This window comes from Astatotilapia calliptera, chromosome 7, assembly GCF_964374335.1.
Source record: "Astatotilapia calliptera chromosome 7, fAstCal68.1, whole genome shotgun sequence".
NCBI classification, from domain to species: Eukaryota; Metazoa; Chordata; class Actinopteri; order Cichliformes; family Cichlidae; genus Astatotilapia; species Astatotilapia calliptera.
The window spans coordinates 56,824,424-56,842,927 of NC_137428.1; the positions used below are offsets into that span (position 1 = coordinate 56,824,424).

Here is an 18,504-nt window from a genome sequence, read left to right on the forward strand (position 1 = left end):
GTGGCCCAGCGCTACGTATGATCATTATGAAGTGCAGAACTTGATTAAAACCAAAACACCTAAATCAAATTTCGCCTATACAAGAAATCTTACAGTACATTATTTCTTTTTCAACAGATTTCTGTCTATTACCTCCTGATGTGGGCCAGGGAACAAGCTTCACTTTAGCAGTTCATTATGATGTTAACAAAGATCAGTGCACTCCTTTCCTATACAATGGTGAAGGAGGAAATGCTAACCGTTTTGAAAATGAAAGAGAGTGCATCACCCAATGCAGAGAATATCTACCCTATTGATGGTAAGATTTATAAGGACAAAAGAACAACTGAATAATTTTCAATGTTTAACGTCTGACCTTAAGATCTTAAAATGCAAAATGTAATGTAATCTTCAAAGAGTGCCAAGAGTGGATGTAAACTAAAGATTTCTCCTACTTCCTTGTTTTCTAAGGACTTTGGAGCATGAATTGACTAATAAGATAAATCTCACGTCGAGAAAGAAAGAGAGGGAGAGAGAGAGAGAGACTTTCTTGAGATGTGAAGGTTGACCTTTTTCTTGGATCATTTTAGCATGTATTTACCTCGCACAAAAGACTGTAGGATCAAAGCACTAATGCTATCAACTGTTTATAGAGCACGACTGTTACACTTTTTGGCACTGCAGACAAATTGCCCCAAACAGCTCAAACATGCTGGGAAATAATGCAGATAACCTGCAAGATAGTTATGATTTGCACTAAAAGAACATCTTCTCCAACATACCTTCCCATCAAAGAGATGTGTCAGTGTGCCTCTCTCTGTCTGTGGCAGTGCAAATTAGGGCCATTCTGGCAATTTCTTCGTTACTACAGTGAAATGCATTTAGTTTATTTATTTTAATGGAATATCAGTATATGCTCTTAGAAAACTTAACTTCCCTTTTTACTGAACAACTTTTGTTCATCCAAATGTTCATTACATGGCTTTAAATAGACGCCAAGTTTAATTTCTGATGTTCCTGCTCATAAATGACATGCCCCAAAATGAATATAGTATTTCTCTGTAATTACAAACTCTTTGTGAACAATCTTGGTATCACAATAAAGCTAGCACTTGTGAGACTTCAGCAGAGGTGTAAATATTAAATCAGATGATGAAACAGTTTGTGTGTGTGGCGGGGGGGGGGGGGGGGGGGGGTTGCTCTGAGGCATTGTGGGAGATGGAGTTATTCAGTGATGTACAAAGTTTTGAAGCAAGACCACACATGTAAGATAAAGATTCATGCTACATACTACTGTTTTTACTGTTTTTCTGCTGGTTTTGCTGAATTTTGGTCAGAGCGTGATGAAGCTGTCAGATGTCGGTTTTCAGTAGAGCTGTTACTTGTCTGCTTATGTGGCGTGAGGTGAATGAGGGATTGCAGAATTTGTTTACCTGCTCGTTTATTTCTTTTTTGTTTTAGCTGTGTCCGCTGGTCATAGAAATGGTTTGTATGAGCTTTTAGCTGAGATTCCAGTGTTTCTGTGGATACCATACTTGTCCATATTTACATAACAGACCTGAGGTCACAGCCTGTGAAACCCGATGTTCCCCATCCACTAAGAGGATCTATTGATTTTCATGCCCAACCACAATAGCTTTTTTGCGTTTGTGAGGTGAAGCTCTAGTTTCTGTCCTGACATCTTTACTTAAGGTTCATTTTGTCTTGCTTTGGCCTTCTGTGTTACTACTTTTATCAGTGTTAAAATCGTGACATTGTTCACATGGCGACCAGGAAAACTGTAGACTTCAGGGCCCTATTTCAGAAAGCCGGTTTAGTTCAAACTCTGAGTAAGTATACGCTGAGTTAACGAAAACTCTGGGTTTTCGGTTTCACAAAGCGAGTTTAGATTAATTCTGAGTGAGTTACTATGACGACACACTCCGTGAAGCTAACCTGCCCCCTAGCAGGTTTACTTCAACTAACCCTGACGTTCTCCGCCTCTTTGTCGGAAACCTGACTGTAGGAAGTGTCAGACATGGCGTGCCCTTCCTTGAAGAGCCAGTAGATGTTGAAGCCCAAATTCTCCGCAGAGCTCTCCGCCGGGAGAGAGTGATTAGAGCGCGTTTGGACATTTTATCATTTCCTGATGATTTTCTGTGTGAACGTTACCGTTTTTCAGCACAATCTATAATTTATTTGAATAACATCCTCAGGCCTAATATTGCTCATGTGACACATCGTGGACATTCTCTCAGTTCTGTACATATTATTTGTATTGCACTTCGGTTTTTTGCAAACGGGAGCTTTCTGTATAATATTGGTGACGCTGAGCACGTTTCCAAGGCTACCGTCTGTCGGGCAGTCAGGAATGTTACAGTTGCACTGAAACGTCTCCTGTACTCGTTTGTGGTGTTCCCCGGTCATAGACCCACAAGATTTATCAAAGAGGGATGCCACAAAATTGCAGGTATCAGGATGAACGAAACTTAATTCATGATGTGGTGATACTTGAACTACTACTTAAATTTTACATTTATTTTCAGGGTTCCCAGGCGTGATTGGCTGTATAGATGGCACTCACATTCCAATCATTGCTCCTTCAGTAAATGAAGGAGACTATGTGAACAGGAAGTCTTTCCACAGCATTAATGTACAGGTACATAGTTCCCTATAGCATTTCAAACTAACAAATTATTTCATTATAGTAATGGATGCTAATTTGTGTTCTCTGCACTGTGAAGATCATATGTGATGCTGCCAACATTATCACAAATGTGGAAGCCAACTGCTCAGCCTCTGTGAGTGGTGGTGGTGGAGGACCCCCACCTGTTTTTCGGGCCTCCGCTTTTTTTCTGTTGGCTATAACGGGTCACATTTGAGCATACAGAGTAAGCAAATATGTACTTGTAATGTGCTCAGATAATTTCAATAAGTGCTTACAGAGGGGAAATTAATGTAGCCTCTAACTGCAATTGATTTACATGGGACAAACAGACCAAGCACTATGGCTCATAATACAATTACACCTTACCTGTTTGGACTATATTTTTATATTTCATTTTTACTTGCTGCCAGGAACGTTTGGGGCCTGTTGGGTTGCACCTGCGCTCACATCACAAAATAAAATGTATAAAATAAAAAATAAAATAAAATATAATAAAATAACGTGTTAAATGGGTGGAAATCCCTAGATCAGTGTTTAAATTAAAACTCACGCATTGACTCTGTCGGCTATGTTTTGCCATGCATGCTCCCTTTCTTTTGCAGCTGAGGCTGTGTTACTTTTTTTCTGCAAAATTTGCATGTTATCGGCATATGCGCATATGCTGCCATCGGAATTTCGGCCTCAAGCGCTGTAAAATACATTGACCGCGCCTTCTTTCCCTCCGTCTCCATGGTGACTCGCTTAATCTGTGGTCCACTAATCAGGGCTTTATGTATCCTCGTGCTCGCGCTTAACTTGGGGTTAAAGCAACTCCGCGTTGATTGAACTAATTGTTATCAGCCTTTCTGAAACCGAATATTCCGAGTTGGACAGTTCAGGGTTACTCAACCCTGAGTATCGTTTTTCACTCTGAGTTTTCTAAACCGGCTTCCTGAAATAGGGCGCTGGTCTGCAGGTCATGTTTGTGAATGAGATGTTTTTTATAGAGCGATAACATTTCACTAAAAATAACAAAATACCAAAAGAATACAGTCTGTTACAGATTCCCCAAGTGTGCCCTGGTTACACTTCACTTGGAGGAACAGTAACTAAGACCTATTTTTGACCCAGGTGGAGAGATCACTAGCTAAGTTACTACTAAGTTTTTAACAATAAGGAAATGAGAAAACTTCATATCTGTGGTGAATTTCTTAAATCTTGGCTCTGACAAAAACCATTCAATCAATTATATTAAAAAGGCTAAAATTACAGAAGCTAATGATAACAAAACTAATCTAATTTTCAGGTCAATGTTACTGAGATTCAAACTCACCTGAGATTTTTAGTAGATAAAATAACTGGAAACATTAAAACAACTGCTTTGACTATTTTAATTACTATGATGATGATGATAATTATGGTGATGTTTTCTCTACACAGCATAAGGTTGCACCTTAGAAAAGGCTGAAGGTGAATGTAATGGCAAATATTTGAGATACTACTATGATTCCACTGATAAAAAATGCAAAAGATTCAGTTGGACAGGATGCCTCGGAAATGGAAACAGATTTTTTGACTACAACAGCTGCAATTTCACCTGTGCTGTTGTCCAAGGTGAGGACAGTGGGCTCTCTTTCTTCTACACACACTTCCAGATACTGTGTTCATATGTCAATAAATCACTGTATGTTTAATAGGTCAGTGCTAATTCTATCCAAAGCACGGGACACCTATACGTGTTTTCTCCAGATTTTCTGACTTTCTTAATGATTAATGTGGACAACAGATGATTAGTTACAAGTTACTGGAAATGAAATCCACCATTTAAAATAAAAATAATTTTGGATTTCTTACCTGCAATCTATCAGTATGTATTAGTCTGATAGATTTTCTTTTAGTCTGTTTTCTGCAATGCATCCACTGATTTTAAGTGAAACACAGTGTATTGTGCAGTGACTGTCTTATATTTTCTATTCCATCAGATAAATGTCATTTAACTCCTAATGAAGGTCATGGCTCAAGTTTCAACTTCGCTGGTATTATGATTCCACCAAAGATCAGTGCAGTCCTTTCATATATAAAGGTGAAGGAGGAAATGCCAACAATGAAGCAGAGTGCATGAGAAACTGTTCACCCAATGCAGAGAATATCTACCCAATGGATGGTAAGAGGACAAAAGAATAACTGAATAATTTATTATGTTTGACTGATAACCCTTAGATGGTAAGATGCAAAATATAATGTCATGTACACCATGTACAAAGTGTTCACATTGTGCAATAGCCATATGCCACCAAGTGCTCAAAGAGCAGCCGGACTACTAATTACGATTTTACAATTCCTTCAGCATACTTCTCAAAACATTTCTAACTTTCTTGGCACTGCAGACAAATTGTCCCAAACTGATCAAACATGCAGGGAAACATTGTAGATAACCTGCAAGATTATTATGCTTTACTCTACAGTTAACATGAACTCAAATTTTATACAAAACGGTGATGATTTTGCATGGTACACTTGGGATTAAGCATCTTTGAATCCATCATCAGTCACAGAGATGTCAATCTTCTTTAGCCATAATAGCCCAAGGGGTCAGAGACTTTTTCCACAAATATGTCAGTGTATATCTTTGTGTGTAGTCCTGTGACAGTGCAAATTAAGATTGCTAGTGAAACTGCTAGAATTTAAATTCTGACAATTTCTTCTATAGTGAAGTGTATCAGCATCTGGATAGTATAGTGATAAAACTACACACCGGAGCAGGAGTTGCAAGTTCGATTCCCACCCAGTATTCAGTAAGGGTCCTAGCTAGACCGCCCATGCTAAAACCAAGCCCTGGAATGGCACAGCTACGTCCTCAGCTTGGACACAAGCATTTCACTACATATCGTCCTCTGTATGATTGTGTATGTGACAAATAAAGGTTGTTTGTATCTAGAATATTTATTTTAATGGACAATCAGTATATGTATCTAAAAAGGTCTTTCTTCTTCTCTTTTCGTGATTGACAGGTGAGCAGTACACTGATTTCTCTTTGGTTGTTGGTAATATTATAACTCAGTGTAATGGTCTTAGTAGGCTTACAGTGGTTTTGGTTTGTGGTTTAACTCTTTTCCCCCCACTTTGGGTAATGCCTGTATAGGAACTAACCAACGAAAGAAAAAAAGAGAGAAAACACTAACAATTTTATTTACTTATAAAACTATGTAAAATGTAAGAAATATAGATAAAATGTCCTTTGACTTTGTCAGTTTGGTGAAATCTGTTAACAAAATGGAAAACCAAAAGATTAAAAACAACAGTCATACCTATTTTGATAATGATAACAAAATTTTCTCTGAAGAGCGTCTAAAGCTCGCCTCCTAAAACGAACGGAAGGTGGATGCAATGGCAACTGTGTGAAGTACTACTATGATTCCAGGGAGGAAAAATGCAAAGAATTCATTTGGACCGGATGCGTTGGAAATGGAAACAGATTTCACGACTACAACAGCTGCAACTCCACCTGTTCAGGTGTCAAAGGTAAGAACAGTGTGCTCTGTTGAGTCTACACATAGTTTCAGATATTTACACATGTTCATATATCAATAACTCATTACATGTTCTAAAACCATTAGTCAGTGATACTTCTATCCAAAATACAGGACAGTTACATGTGTTTTCTCTAGACTTTGGTAATAATAAATATTTAAAATAGATGATTAATTCACTCATTCTTTGTTACTTAACACTGAGGACCAATCCTCTTAAATGTGCAATTTAGAAACTTTTTATAAAAAAATCAAACATATATAAAGGTGAAGGAGGAAATGCAAACCGCTTTGAAAATGAAGCAGAGTGCATGAGAAACTGTTCACATAATGCAGAGAATATCTACCCTATGGATGGTAAGATTTATAAGGACAAAAGAATAACTGCATAATTTATTGTGTTTAACTGATAACCTTCAGATGGTAAATATATGTCATGTATCTTTAATGACCACCAAAAGCAGATGTGACAAGATGAAAAATATGTCATTGTCCTACTTCTTTATTATCTGAGGTCTTCGGAGGATGAATTGTCTGACAAGGCAGAATCTTATATAGAGAGAGAGGAACATTTGTGGTTTGTTAAGATTTTCAGACTTTTCTATGAACCATTTCTACATATAATTACTTCACAAGAGGCTGTAGGAACAAAGTGTTCACACTAAGCACCAGTCAGATGTCACCAAGTTCTAAAAATGAACTTCTCAAGTTCTCAGAGAATCAATTTTTAGTATTTGTAAGTTTGGTAAAATCTACTGGCAGCATGCCTGAGGCTTTGGTAAATGTTTACTGAGGCTTAAGATGTCTACATGTCTGAAAGTCGAATGCCTTCAAACATGTTGTGTTAGTATTTAAAATATTTGTGTTTAAATTTTACCTCTGATAAAAACCTTTAATATAATGACAATTAAAAATGCTAAAACAACCAAAACAAATGTTATGCCTATTTTGAGGATGATGATGATGATGACGACGAGCACTCAGGGGGTTGGGAAGCGTATCTGTAACTGGAAGGTCGCCGGTTCGATCCCCGGGCTCTCTGTCCTGGTCGTTGTGTCCTTGGGCAAGACACTTTACCCTACCGCCTACTGGTGTTGGCCAGAGGGGCCGATGGTGCGATATGGCAGCCTCGCTTCTGTCAGTCTGCCCCAGGGCAGCTGTGGCTACAACCGTAGCTTGCCTCCACCAGTGTGTGAATGTGAGAGTGAATGAATAGTGGCATTGTAAAGCGCTTTGGGTGCCTTGAAAAGCGCTGTATAAATCCAATCCATTATTATTATCATTATTATTTTCTCTGAACAGCATCTAAAGCTTGCCTCCTAAAAAGAGCTGAAGGTGGATGCAATGGCAACTGTGTGAAGTACTACTATGATTCCAGTGATAAAAAATGCAAAGAATTCATTTGGACCGGATGCGTTGGAAATGGAAACAGATTTCACGACTACAACAGCTGCAACTCCACCTGATCAGGTGTCAAGTGTAAGCACGATGTGCTCTCTTTTTTTCTATACAGTTTCGGATATTAACACATGTTCATATATCAATAAATCATTACATGTTGTAAAAACGAATTAGTCAGTGATAATTCTGTCCAAAACAACACAGTGATATGTGTTTATACATACTGACCTGAACTCCCAAAAAGTTGATTCTGTTCATCTGGAAGTAACGTTTTCAGTGGGAGAAACATTTCGAAAATGCTACGTCCAAATAAACAGAATCAATGTTTTTTCGATGTCCTTATGTAGATGATGGAGCATGCATCAAGACTGACATGAACTGTTTTGGATTTTAGATGGTCTTGAGGAGGATGAGGTGGATACTCCGACTGGTCAGTAGATCACACTCTTATTTAAAAAGAGACAATGTAGGATACGTTTGCTTTAGTCCAACCTGGTTGCCAACATAAATATATGTACTGTTTAACAGCTTTTGAAGATTCTGAGGGGTGAAACAACCTTTTGTCTTTAATGTCTTTAATCATTAAACAGGTCTTTTTTAAATTGCTATACTATGTGGAGTTTTGATTGTCCACTTTTAAGCAGTTTTTTATATAATTTTTATTTTTATATAATAATTTTTATTTATTTTTTATATATAACTTTTGTTTTCTTTTCTTTAGGCCCTTACTTGACTGGATAATTCAGGACAACATTTGACTCCATCAAATAATATCATGGTGGTCACTGATTCAATGTTCAACTTTTGATTTTTCTTCCTCGTGTATCTAAAAGTCTTACGTGATCCCCAATTTTACATTTTACTTAATCAACATTACAAATGTAAAGTAATGATTTTTTTATTCTATTGTTTTTCTGAGCACTTTTTAATAACTACTTTTCATATTGACAATTTTTTTCTTGCCTTGTGTTTATAACAAACTTAAAATTTTGTCTTTTTTAAACTGTTGGTCAGATACAGAAAGTAATTTCACGTGTTATGAGTTGTGTTTCAGCAGTTCTGGACACCTGTCACTCAGAAGCAGGAAAAGAGGGAAAAACACTCAACAACAACAGCAAACTTTTAGGTTTTCTTAGTATGAGAACCTAAAAGTGTAATTTTAGGTTCTCATACTTATTCACTTGTGCACAATTGCCTGAAGGTCTTTTAGTATTGTCGTCTTATAATTATTTAAATATAACAGCATTATCAGCTAGTGTTTTCTTGAAAACTGAACTAAATCTGAATGCATGTGCCAATTAAAAAACACCAGATATGTTTAAACCTGTTTTTGCACTGTGATGCCTTTTGACTCTGTTTTCTTGCTAGATATTCATAAATCTTACAATATAATGTTATGTTGCTTGAGTATTGTACTAGCTGCATAAAATGCATTCTCAGTATTCAGTGCCTTTTTAACAGTCCTAAAGGTTCATAAAATATGTTAATTGCCATCTACTGTTTATTATCCACTGCAGGAAATATTCTCAGTGTTGTTCTTCGTGTATTACCAAGCCTTCTTTTTAAGGTGCTTTTTTACTTAAAGACAAGACAGAACAAAGGCACACTTTGGAAAAGAGCCAGAGATTAATAATAACTAATGATTGAATGCATATTGATGTGTAAACACATAGTGAGTGAAGAAGGAACGCTCAGGGCATTATGGGAAGGCCCCCCCCAGCAGCCTATACCAACTGCAGCATAAATACGGGAGGATTCAGGGTCACCCAATCCAGTTCTAATTATGTGCGCTACCAAAAATAAAATTTTGGGCCTAATCTTAAAATGTCTGCCCTTAATGTCTGTCTCCTGAATCCAAACTGGATCCACAGAAGAAGGGCCTCAAAGCCAAAGGCTCTGAACTCCCATTCTACTTTTAAATATCCCAGAAACCAAAAGTAAATCTGCAGTACTCTTTTTGGGATGTTACTGTGAGGTTTTTAAGAGAAGATGGAGCCTGATTATTTAAGACCTTGTAAGTGGTGAGAAGGATTCTGGATTTGACAGGGAAGTAATGAAAAGAAGCCAATATAGGAGAAATATGTGCTCTCTATTTCCACCCTTTAGTCTTGTTGCAGCATTTCAGGTCAGCTAAAGGCCTTTAAAGTTTTTAGGAGTCTAGCCTAGAAGCAATAAATGCATGAACTAGTTTTTCAGCATCACCTGAGACAGGAGATTTTCTAATTTATTACAAATACTAGATATGGGGTATTCATACTCATCATCATCATGCATTTGTTTTCTTTAAACAGGTGTGAGTAATGTGACAGCATCAAAATGCAATCTGGCTTAAATGAGAGGGCAGCACAAAGGTTGCCATGACGCTTACAGTGGCTACTCTCAACCACCTCCTGTCTGCTATCACCAGCGCCATTCTTATTTCCTGATTAAAGAATATCTATCTCTATAAATTGCTGTTTCAAGATAATCCAGATATGATTTTCTTTTGGTTAATGCAGCGGTTACTTCAAAGAAAGAAGGTCCTGGATTTGAATCCCGTCTTGTGCTCTTCTGTGTGGTGTTTGCATGTTCTCCCCATGTCTGTCAGCTCTCTCTGGCTACTCTGAATTCCTCCCCCATTTCAAAGATATGCATGGGTTTTAGGTTAATTGGTCATTCTAAATTGACTCTAGGTGCAAATGTAAAAATGAATGGAATTTGTCTCTATGTGTTAGCCCTGCCATGGACTGGCGACCTACTCAGGGTGTTGCCTTTCTCTCACCTTATGACAGATAGCATAGCCTCTAGCTCCCCCCACGACCCTGAATTGCATAAGAAGAGGAAAATAGTTGGATGACCTTCTTTTTAAAGCCCTCGGTAAACATACCACAGCAGACACGATGACGTTTTTATGAACATGTTTTACAGCATCTTTTATTAACTCCGGTGGCTGCTACAAACACACTCAGTCGGCTGCAGCCTTCCAGCTCACAGCCCGACTCACATCAACAACAACGCAACCCTCAGGACCCAGTGCAGATTCTCAAGCCGGCGAGGCATGATTGCAGATGCCATGCTGGTGGGTCCATCGCTCCTGCAGTGGCACCGCAGACCACGCCCCATCACACCTTACATCAAAGATTATCATATATAAACACCCACTTTATACAATAAAGGTAATAAAGCTATAGCTCTGCCATTACCTTTGGAAGATGTCACTGTGCTATAGAAGGTCAATACTGATCACCCACTCTCACTTAGATAGATAGATAGATAGATAGATAGATAGATAGATAGATAGATAGATAGATAGATAGATAGATAGATAGATAGATAGATAGATAGATAGATAGATAGATAGATAGATAGATAGATAGATAGATAGATATCGCAAAGACAAGGAGCAAGATGAAGCACCTTCTGTTTTGGAGGTTTGTCTTTTCAGCTTTCAAAATCTGACATTAAGACATTCTAGGTACATAAAAAGTTTTTCATTTTACTTTTCATAACGGGCCAGGTTATTAGCACATAGCTTGATGTCTTCTCGTTGTTTTCTGTCAGGGTTATGTTTAAGCTTGCGTCTGAACTCCTGAAATTGTTATTTTGGTTATAATTGTTTTTTACTGACTTCATGTTCATATTATGACTTGCAAGTGAATAATGACTGTCTTCCATTTTGACCATTGGTATTTACTGCACATTTAATCCCTTGGAAATGGTATTTACATATGTCTGTGAAGGTTCTCAGTCATCCAGGTCATCATAGTCTAAGGAGTTTGGAAAGAAAAGCGTCTGGACTTTAAGTAGCTTGAAGACGTCCCACCTCTCGTCTGAGAAGCTTCTTCAGTTCTAAGGTCAAATGGTGGAGAGTCCCAGATTTTTGCCCTATAGGAGTGTCCCCTCCAGAGGAACAATTGACCCCCTAATGATCCTCTACCTAATCACACGAGCCAAGGTGTCACCACGGGTGTAGGTCACAATTAGCCAAGGTTTCAGGTGACCTCATTGTGAAACCGAGCCCCACCCTATCACATGATTTCCTGAGGTCAGAAGGCCCAGGATGTGAGTGGGCGTTAAATCGTCTGGGAAGGGATCTCAAAACTGGATTATAGATGGCAGACAGTTGGTGTCGTAAGCCACCGCCTCTGTTCAAAGATGGTCGTTCAAGGTGGACATAGATGGCTTCTTTCACTCCTCTTTCAAACTATCTGCAGTGAACGTTACTTTTAAAATGTATTCCTCTACAGATTACAGAATACATGCCCAAAAATGTATTTTGTAACGTATTCCGTTACATTACTCAATGAGAGTAACGTATTCTGAATACTTTGGATTACTTAATATATTATTATGCTTTTTACAACTACACAAATGTACTATTGCTGGTTATTAACCATAGGAATACCAACTAGATTTTTAAATCTTAATATAAAATAAGTAACAGTAGGGTGGACATTAGGTAAGGCACTTTTTGCAGTGATCTCGTATAGAAAACTATTCCGCGCATATATGAAACAGGTCTGCGGCTCCAAACCGTAAAGGCATAAATCCGTAAAGGGGCCTCTGGCTAAAATGTCGGGTTCCGTGTTGGGCTTGTAGCCGAAAACTAGCTTTACTTTGTTGTCTGGGTTAACTTTGCTAGCGAGGGACAGAGAGAGGCGTTGAAAGGCTGCTCCAACGGAGCTTATTGTTTCGGAGGAAAACACGAACACGGTCGAGTCTTAATAGCTTACTTACAACTTGGCTCGTCAGGCACTCTTTCTGGCTGCAGTGGTTATTGTATTTACATGCTTCCAGCTCCCGTTTCTGCTCGGTGACAACTCGTATTTTTCGACTATTTTTCTCCTTCCCTTGCGTTTACAGACACATAACAGGTATGGCAGTCCATTCTCCCTGCACCACGGACTACACTGCCCATGACGCTACATTCTTTAGGGCTATGCCTGTAACACTCTGCCTATTGCCTTCATATTAAATCATTTTTGTGAATAATTTTAAAAAATATTTCTTCACGTCATTATGCAAGTAGGGGTGACATGGCCCGCGAGATTGAGACACAGGCATTAGAGCCTCTTAATGCGTGTTTTGTTAAAAATACAGAGGGCACAGGAAAATACTGCTGTGTAATCCATTCATTTCAACAAAGTAACTGTATTCTGAATACCACCTTTTTAAACGGTAACTGTAACGGAATACATATTTTGTATCTATTATACTCATATTTTGTATTTTAAATACATAACGGCGGTACATGTATTCCGTTAGTCCCCAACACCGTCCATCTGCATCTAAAGGACAAAGGTCACTCCTTCGAGCATGCCAATGTTCACTTTTCAATGTTCACTGAAGAAGTCACTTGGATGAGTGACGAAATATTTCTCCCACTGAAAAAGCTATGTCCAGATGAACAGAATCAACTTTTGGGGAGACTTGGAAAAAATTTTAATATCATCCAGATAAACAAAGATGAAAACATTTACAAAATTTCCCTAGTATATCGTTTACTAGAGCTTGAAAAATGGCAGGTAGTTAGTGAGTCCAAAAGGGATTACTGTGTGGCCTAAAGGAGCGTTGAAAGCTGTTTTCCATTTGTCGCCCTCCAAATGCAGAGATCGAGTTTGGTGAAAATAGTGGCCCCCTGAAATGGTTCAAAGGCAGAGTTAATGATCGGAAGAGGGTATTTATTCTTTACTGTAATTTCATTCACGCCATGGTACTCAATGCATGGTCGAAGAGTCTTATCCTTTTTGCCACAAAGAAAAATCCTGCACCTACCAAAGAAAGAGGACGGATGGATGATGGCTGCTGCCAGAGACTCACAGATGTACTCTTCTATAGCATCCCTCTTTTCAATCTCCCTTTTCCCTCAGGCAATTATTGATCCTGAGTAAAAAGGAAACGACGCTTTTGAAAGATGACAGTTCATCGTGTGAGTTAACTCATCCTTCATTTAGTGAGTGAGCGCTTCAACAAACTCTTTGGAGATAGCTGTGCGAATTGGGTCTCCTCGTCCTCCACAAAAGAAACACAGTTCCATACACTTTTATGTATTTGAATATGTAACATGACTTAATGAAGACAAAATATGGACAATAATATATGGAAACAGTGACTACTCTAAACCAGCGGTCCCCAACCTTTTTTGCGCCACGGACTAGTTTGTGTCCAACAATATTTTCATGGACCGGCCTTTAAGGTGTCGCAGATAATTACAACAAAATAAAACCAGTACAAGTACCAAAAAAAAGAAAGAAGATTTATTAATAACACATGGGAAAATACCCAGGGAAACCAAGTTAATGATAAAAATGATTTAGAAAATTAACAATAAAAAACGATAAAACCCTGAAAACCATAAATTTCACACCTGAGCCTCGACTCTCGCGGCCCAGTACCAAATAACTCACAGACAGGTAGCAGTCCATGGCCCATGTTTTGGGGACAGCTGCTCTAAACCTCTTCTTTAACAAAATGGGACCTATTTACCTCCACAAACAGCATTTTTACTTTGTGATTAAAAGGGACCCATCTATCTCTATAGTTTGCTGTTTCAAGTTATATTGACAAATATATTTTTCTTTTTAACCCAAAGTCTGAAATAAAAAAAAAATGTTCAAGAAACCAGTTTTTATAGATATGCTTTCACCCCTCTGCAGTCTCTAATCTCGTTGCAGTGGCAGTGCAGGGTCTTCCGGTGTTGCTTGGGATGAATTGCTAATAGACTGCACATAGTGAGGTTTGGATAAACTGACTCTGGCTGACTTTGGAGAGCTCAGGCAGCTATTTTAGCTAATTTATTTATTATGTAATTTCAAATAAAACCTCTTATTTATGAAACTCTGGTGTTGGTCTCCATATTTATGTTGCCTTTGAGTCAGGTTGTAACAATATATATAAAAACTGGTTTCTTGAAGCTTTGAGCCTTTCTTATACTTTTGGATGCTCAGTTTGAAATTCAGAAGGTCATCTTGACCATATCTTCATATCCAAATCCATGAAGTTACAGCAATGCGATACTTCTGTTAGCAAGCATGAACAGCTGTACCTGAAAAAGGGTCGGTGAGTGTATATGTGTATGTTTCTGCTGTGTTGTACGCGATCACAATAACACAAAATAGGAGTGGCAATAACTGTTTTTAACTTCTTCTATACAGTAAATGTAATAAAGCACTATGACTACCCTTTGTTTCGATTAAAGGTGTCCCCATTAGAGAAACTCTGGTCCAAAGGTCAGTTATGACCACCCACTCCCACTGTAGTTTATAACCTTCTCTCACTCCATGAAAGACAGCACAAAGGCAAGCAGCACGATGACGGGCCTTCTGGTGTTGGGGATTGTGTTCTCAGCCTTCCAAATCGGCTATTCCAACATTCCAGGTATATAAAACTTTTTTTTCTTCTTTAACTTGCTAAACAAAAAGAATAGCCGAGCGCTTTTTTATACGTGAGGTTTACTTTTCATTATCAACCAGGCTTTCAGCTCACTGAGCTCATCTTTAGTGAAAAATCAGAAAGACTGGAGACTTGTGTTGCTGTTTTTTTTTGTTTAGTTTTTTAATATGTACATGATTGGTGACCAAAACTGAATCAAATAGATAAGCTTCACCTTCAGTCCTTTCAGCCCAACATGGCGATTCTGTTATCAGTTTTTCTGAGATGAGTGGATGAACTGCACCACGCACTGGTGCAGTGTGTGGAATCACATAGAGTGTTGCTTAGACCTATTTTAATCAGTTCAATAGGAAAAAAAATGTTTATATTTATTTTGCAAGTCTAACGAGACATAAGTCATGTAGCGACTTCCAACTGATGCCAACAATGACTGTTTTCACTCTGGCTGTTTACCATACTGTAAATGTTATTTACATATTCTTCACGACTGCACAAAGCACTGAGATCGTGTTTGTCTGAGCCTGACCGTTATGGACATGCTGAGCTAAAACGACACTAACGCACAACTTCATCTCACTGCACCACAGAGTAATAGAATAGGAAAGGGTGCAGCTTTTCAGCACCCATAAGGTAATAGCAGGTTAAATTAATGGATATTTAATTGAATTAAAGTTTAACTATGTTTATAAAAAGTTTGAAACCACTTCTTTACTGTGAAACCTATGAAGGGCGGGAGAGCTGAAAATGTGCCATAAATGATACTTTTTATTGCCATCATAAAAACAGGGAGTTGGTCTCTGCTGATGAGTTTAGTTAAACATTAGCTACATTTCTGTTTGAACATTATATTTTAGAGTATACTATATTATGTGTATTATTTGAAAACCAAAACATCCACTCAAATTTTTTTTTTGCATATAAAATGTTTCTTACATTATGTTCTTTCTCATCCAACAGAATTCTGTCAACTACCTGCTGATGCGGGTCAGGGAACAAGCTTCAACTTTGCTGTGTATTATGATGTCAGCAAAGATCAGTGCAGCCCTTTCCTGTACAACGGTGAAGGAGGAAATGCTAACCGTTTCCAAACTGAAAGAGAGTGCTTGAGAAACTGTTCAGTCAATGCAGAAGATGTCTACCCTATGGATGGTAAGAATCATTTTGAATAAATCGTTTTCTAACCACTTACAACTTAATATGCAAAATCCAATCCAAACACACACAAAACATCTTCTGAAGAACTTGGGAACATAAACTAGCCCTGGCCTAGGCCAGACAACTCCTTCAGTGTAACTGACTGAGAGAGAAACTGACAGAAGAAAAAAGAAAAAAGATCATTGTGTCGCATATTATCAGCACAAAAACCTTTTTTAACAGTTTTGTCCACATGCAATTTCTTTAAGTCCTAAGCAGCTGTAGGAAGGACAGGGGCTATTGAGTATTTGCAATGCGCCACCAAGTGGTGAAAGAGCACATCTTCCTAAAAATAAGTAAATGACTCGGGTGATTTGCCTTACAGTTATAATTAATCAATCAGTTAATTAGCAGCCATTGTTATGGATACTCTCAGTGATCAGTGACGATGATGTTTTCTCCCCACAGCTAGGAAAGCTTGCCACTTTAAAAAGGTGGAAGGTACATGCAATGGAAAATATCTGAGGTACTACTATGACTCTGTTTATGACAAATGCAAAAGATTCCTTTGGACCGGATGCCTCGGAAATGGAAACAGATTTTTTGACTTTATCAGCTGCAACTCCACCTGTGCTGGCATCCATGGTGAGCACACACATCTCTCTTTTACTGTCACTGTTACATGTTAATATATCAATATGTTATTGAATATTAATTAATGAGTCAGTGTTAATTTAAAAAAAACACGCAGTACGATAACATGTTTTTTGTTTGTTTTTTGTTTGAAGTTGATGGTAATGAGGCAGAGGAGGATGAGCCAGACACTCCAATTGGTCAGTAGACACACTTTAACCTTAAAGGACATAATGTGAGAAAAACAGATTGTTTTAACTATTATGAGTCAACTTCTCACTAGCTTTTTACTTAGCACCATATCCATTTACACAAACCTTATTGTTAAACTGCCACCCTCTTTAACAGCGATCATCTGTGGAGTTTTGCTTGCACTCATCGTTGTTGCTATCATCGGAACGGTGGTTTTCCTAACGCTTAAGTCAAAGTAAGAACAATTTTGTTTGCCTTAAACGAAAAGAAAGATCATTCCCCACTGGTAATGGCAATTTTTCTACAATTACTTTAATACTCGTTTTACTTCCTGTAGGAAAAAGAAGAAGGGTGCTGGGAAAAGTAAAGAGCCCCAGGCTGATGCGCCTCTTCAGGCAGAGAGAGACATTGAAATGTCATAGAAAACTTCAAAGAGCAACATTTAGATTTTACCAGCTTGGTTTTGGGCAATAATCCGTCCACTAGTTTTGATTTCCTTATAACAGTCATTACATTATTGAAATATTGTGTTTTATTTCATTTCTATCTCTTAATTATTTTTTAAGCTTTGATCAATAGAATTAGTCATTGTTAAATGAATAGAAAATAGATTGTTGTAATAGTAGCAATAGTTAAATAATCAAAAAAAAAAAACCCCTGAAAGACTTGCATCAATAATTTGGGGTCATTAGAACCCAGGCAGTGTTTTACACAAGCATTCAAACATAGGCAGGAGACAGGAAACAAGTTCACATTCGTTTGTTGCTTGAAAGGCTGTTAGTAGTTTGAGCTCATAATATTTCACTGTTTCCAAAACTGCATCGACACCTGGGGATTTGATGAAAAAACGTCTGAGGTCTGAATGCACGTGCCAATTCGAAGCCCAGCACGTATATTTAGAACTGTTTTTTGTACAATGATGTCTTACGCACTCTCTGTGATTATGTTTTCTTACTCAGCATTCGTAACTCTTGCACAGGCAGTAATGATCTAAATATAAAAAACGCATTCCTTCCTATCTTCTCACATCTTCATATTCTTCATTTAGTATTGCTTTATTTTGTATTGTATTCAGGGTATAAAAAGTATTCACAGAACATGGAATGTTTGATTTTAATAAATGTGCTGGTAGAAATTGATCTTAATGTCTTTTTTTATTTTTTGTTAGTGAGGAGGGATAAATGTTCATAAAAGACTGGAAATATCCTGAGCGTTGTTTTACTTTACAGGGTGTTCTTCTTAAGGTGCTTTTGTACTGTTTGAGTTGGAGCAAAGTTGAAAAGTGATCAAATTCAACTGTAACATTGTCTGATTGGTTCAATAAAAGATGCTGTTTCTTTTATTTGGATGTTAATTTTTTTCACTGTTAATTCCAGAAATACAGCTGGGATATATGCAGCTGCATTATTGGCTAGAATGTCCCATGCTGCAGAAGGTGACTTTTCTTTAAAAAAAAACAAAAAAACATGGGTCCTTGTCCAATCTCGTCATCTGCACCTCCATGTGGCTAATTTTACAATTAGCTTTGGGCAAACAGGATAGAACTATTTGTAATCTGCAGAGAGGTAATCACAGATTTCGCAATATTGCATTGCAATCTTAAATCTTTTTCATTCATTGGTATTTCCTGACTTCCAT

The 18,504-nt window shown here is 37.8% G+C and overlaps 1 protein-coding gene across 1 annotated transcript; it reads left to right on the plus strand.

Moving 5' to 3' along the window:
- The first annotated feature begins 14,759 nt into the window (after window positions 1-14,759).
- Window positions 14,760-18,208, plus strand: LOC113027463 (thrombin inhibitor hemalin). The gene is made up of 6 exons (XM_080303924.1): window positions 14,760-14,892; window positions 15,865-16,056; window positions 16,510-16,686; window positions 16,830-16,874; window positions 17,023-17,101; window positions 17,204-18,208. The coding sequence occupies exons 1-6, from the start codon at window positions 14,796-14,798 to the stop codon at window positions 17,286-17,288; spliced, it is 675 nt and encodes a 224-aa protein (XP_080160050.1). The 5' UTR covers window positions 14,760-14,795; the 3' UTR covers window positions 17,289-18,208.
- Window positions 18,209-18,504: the final 296 nt, after the last annotated feature.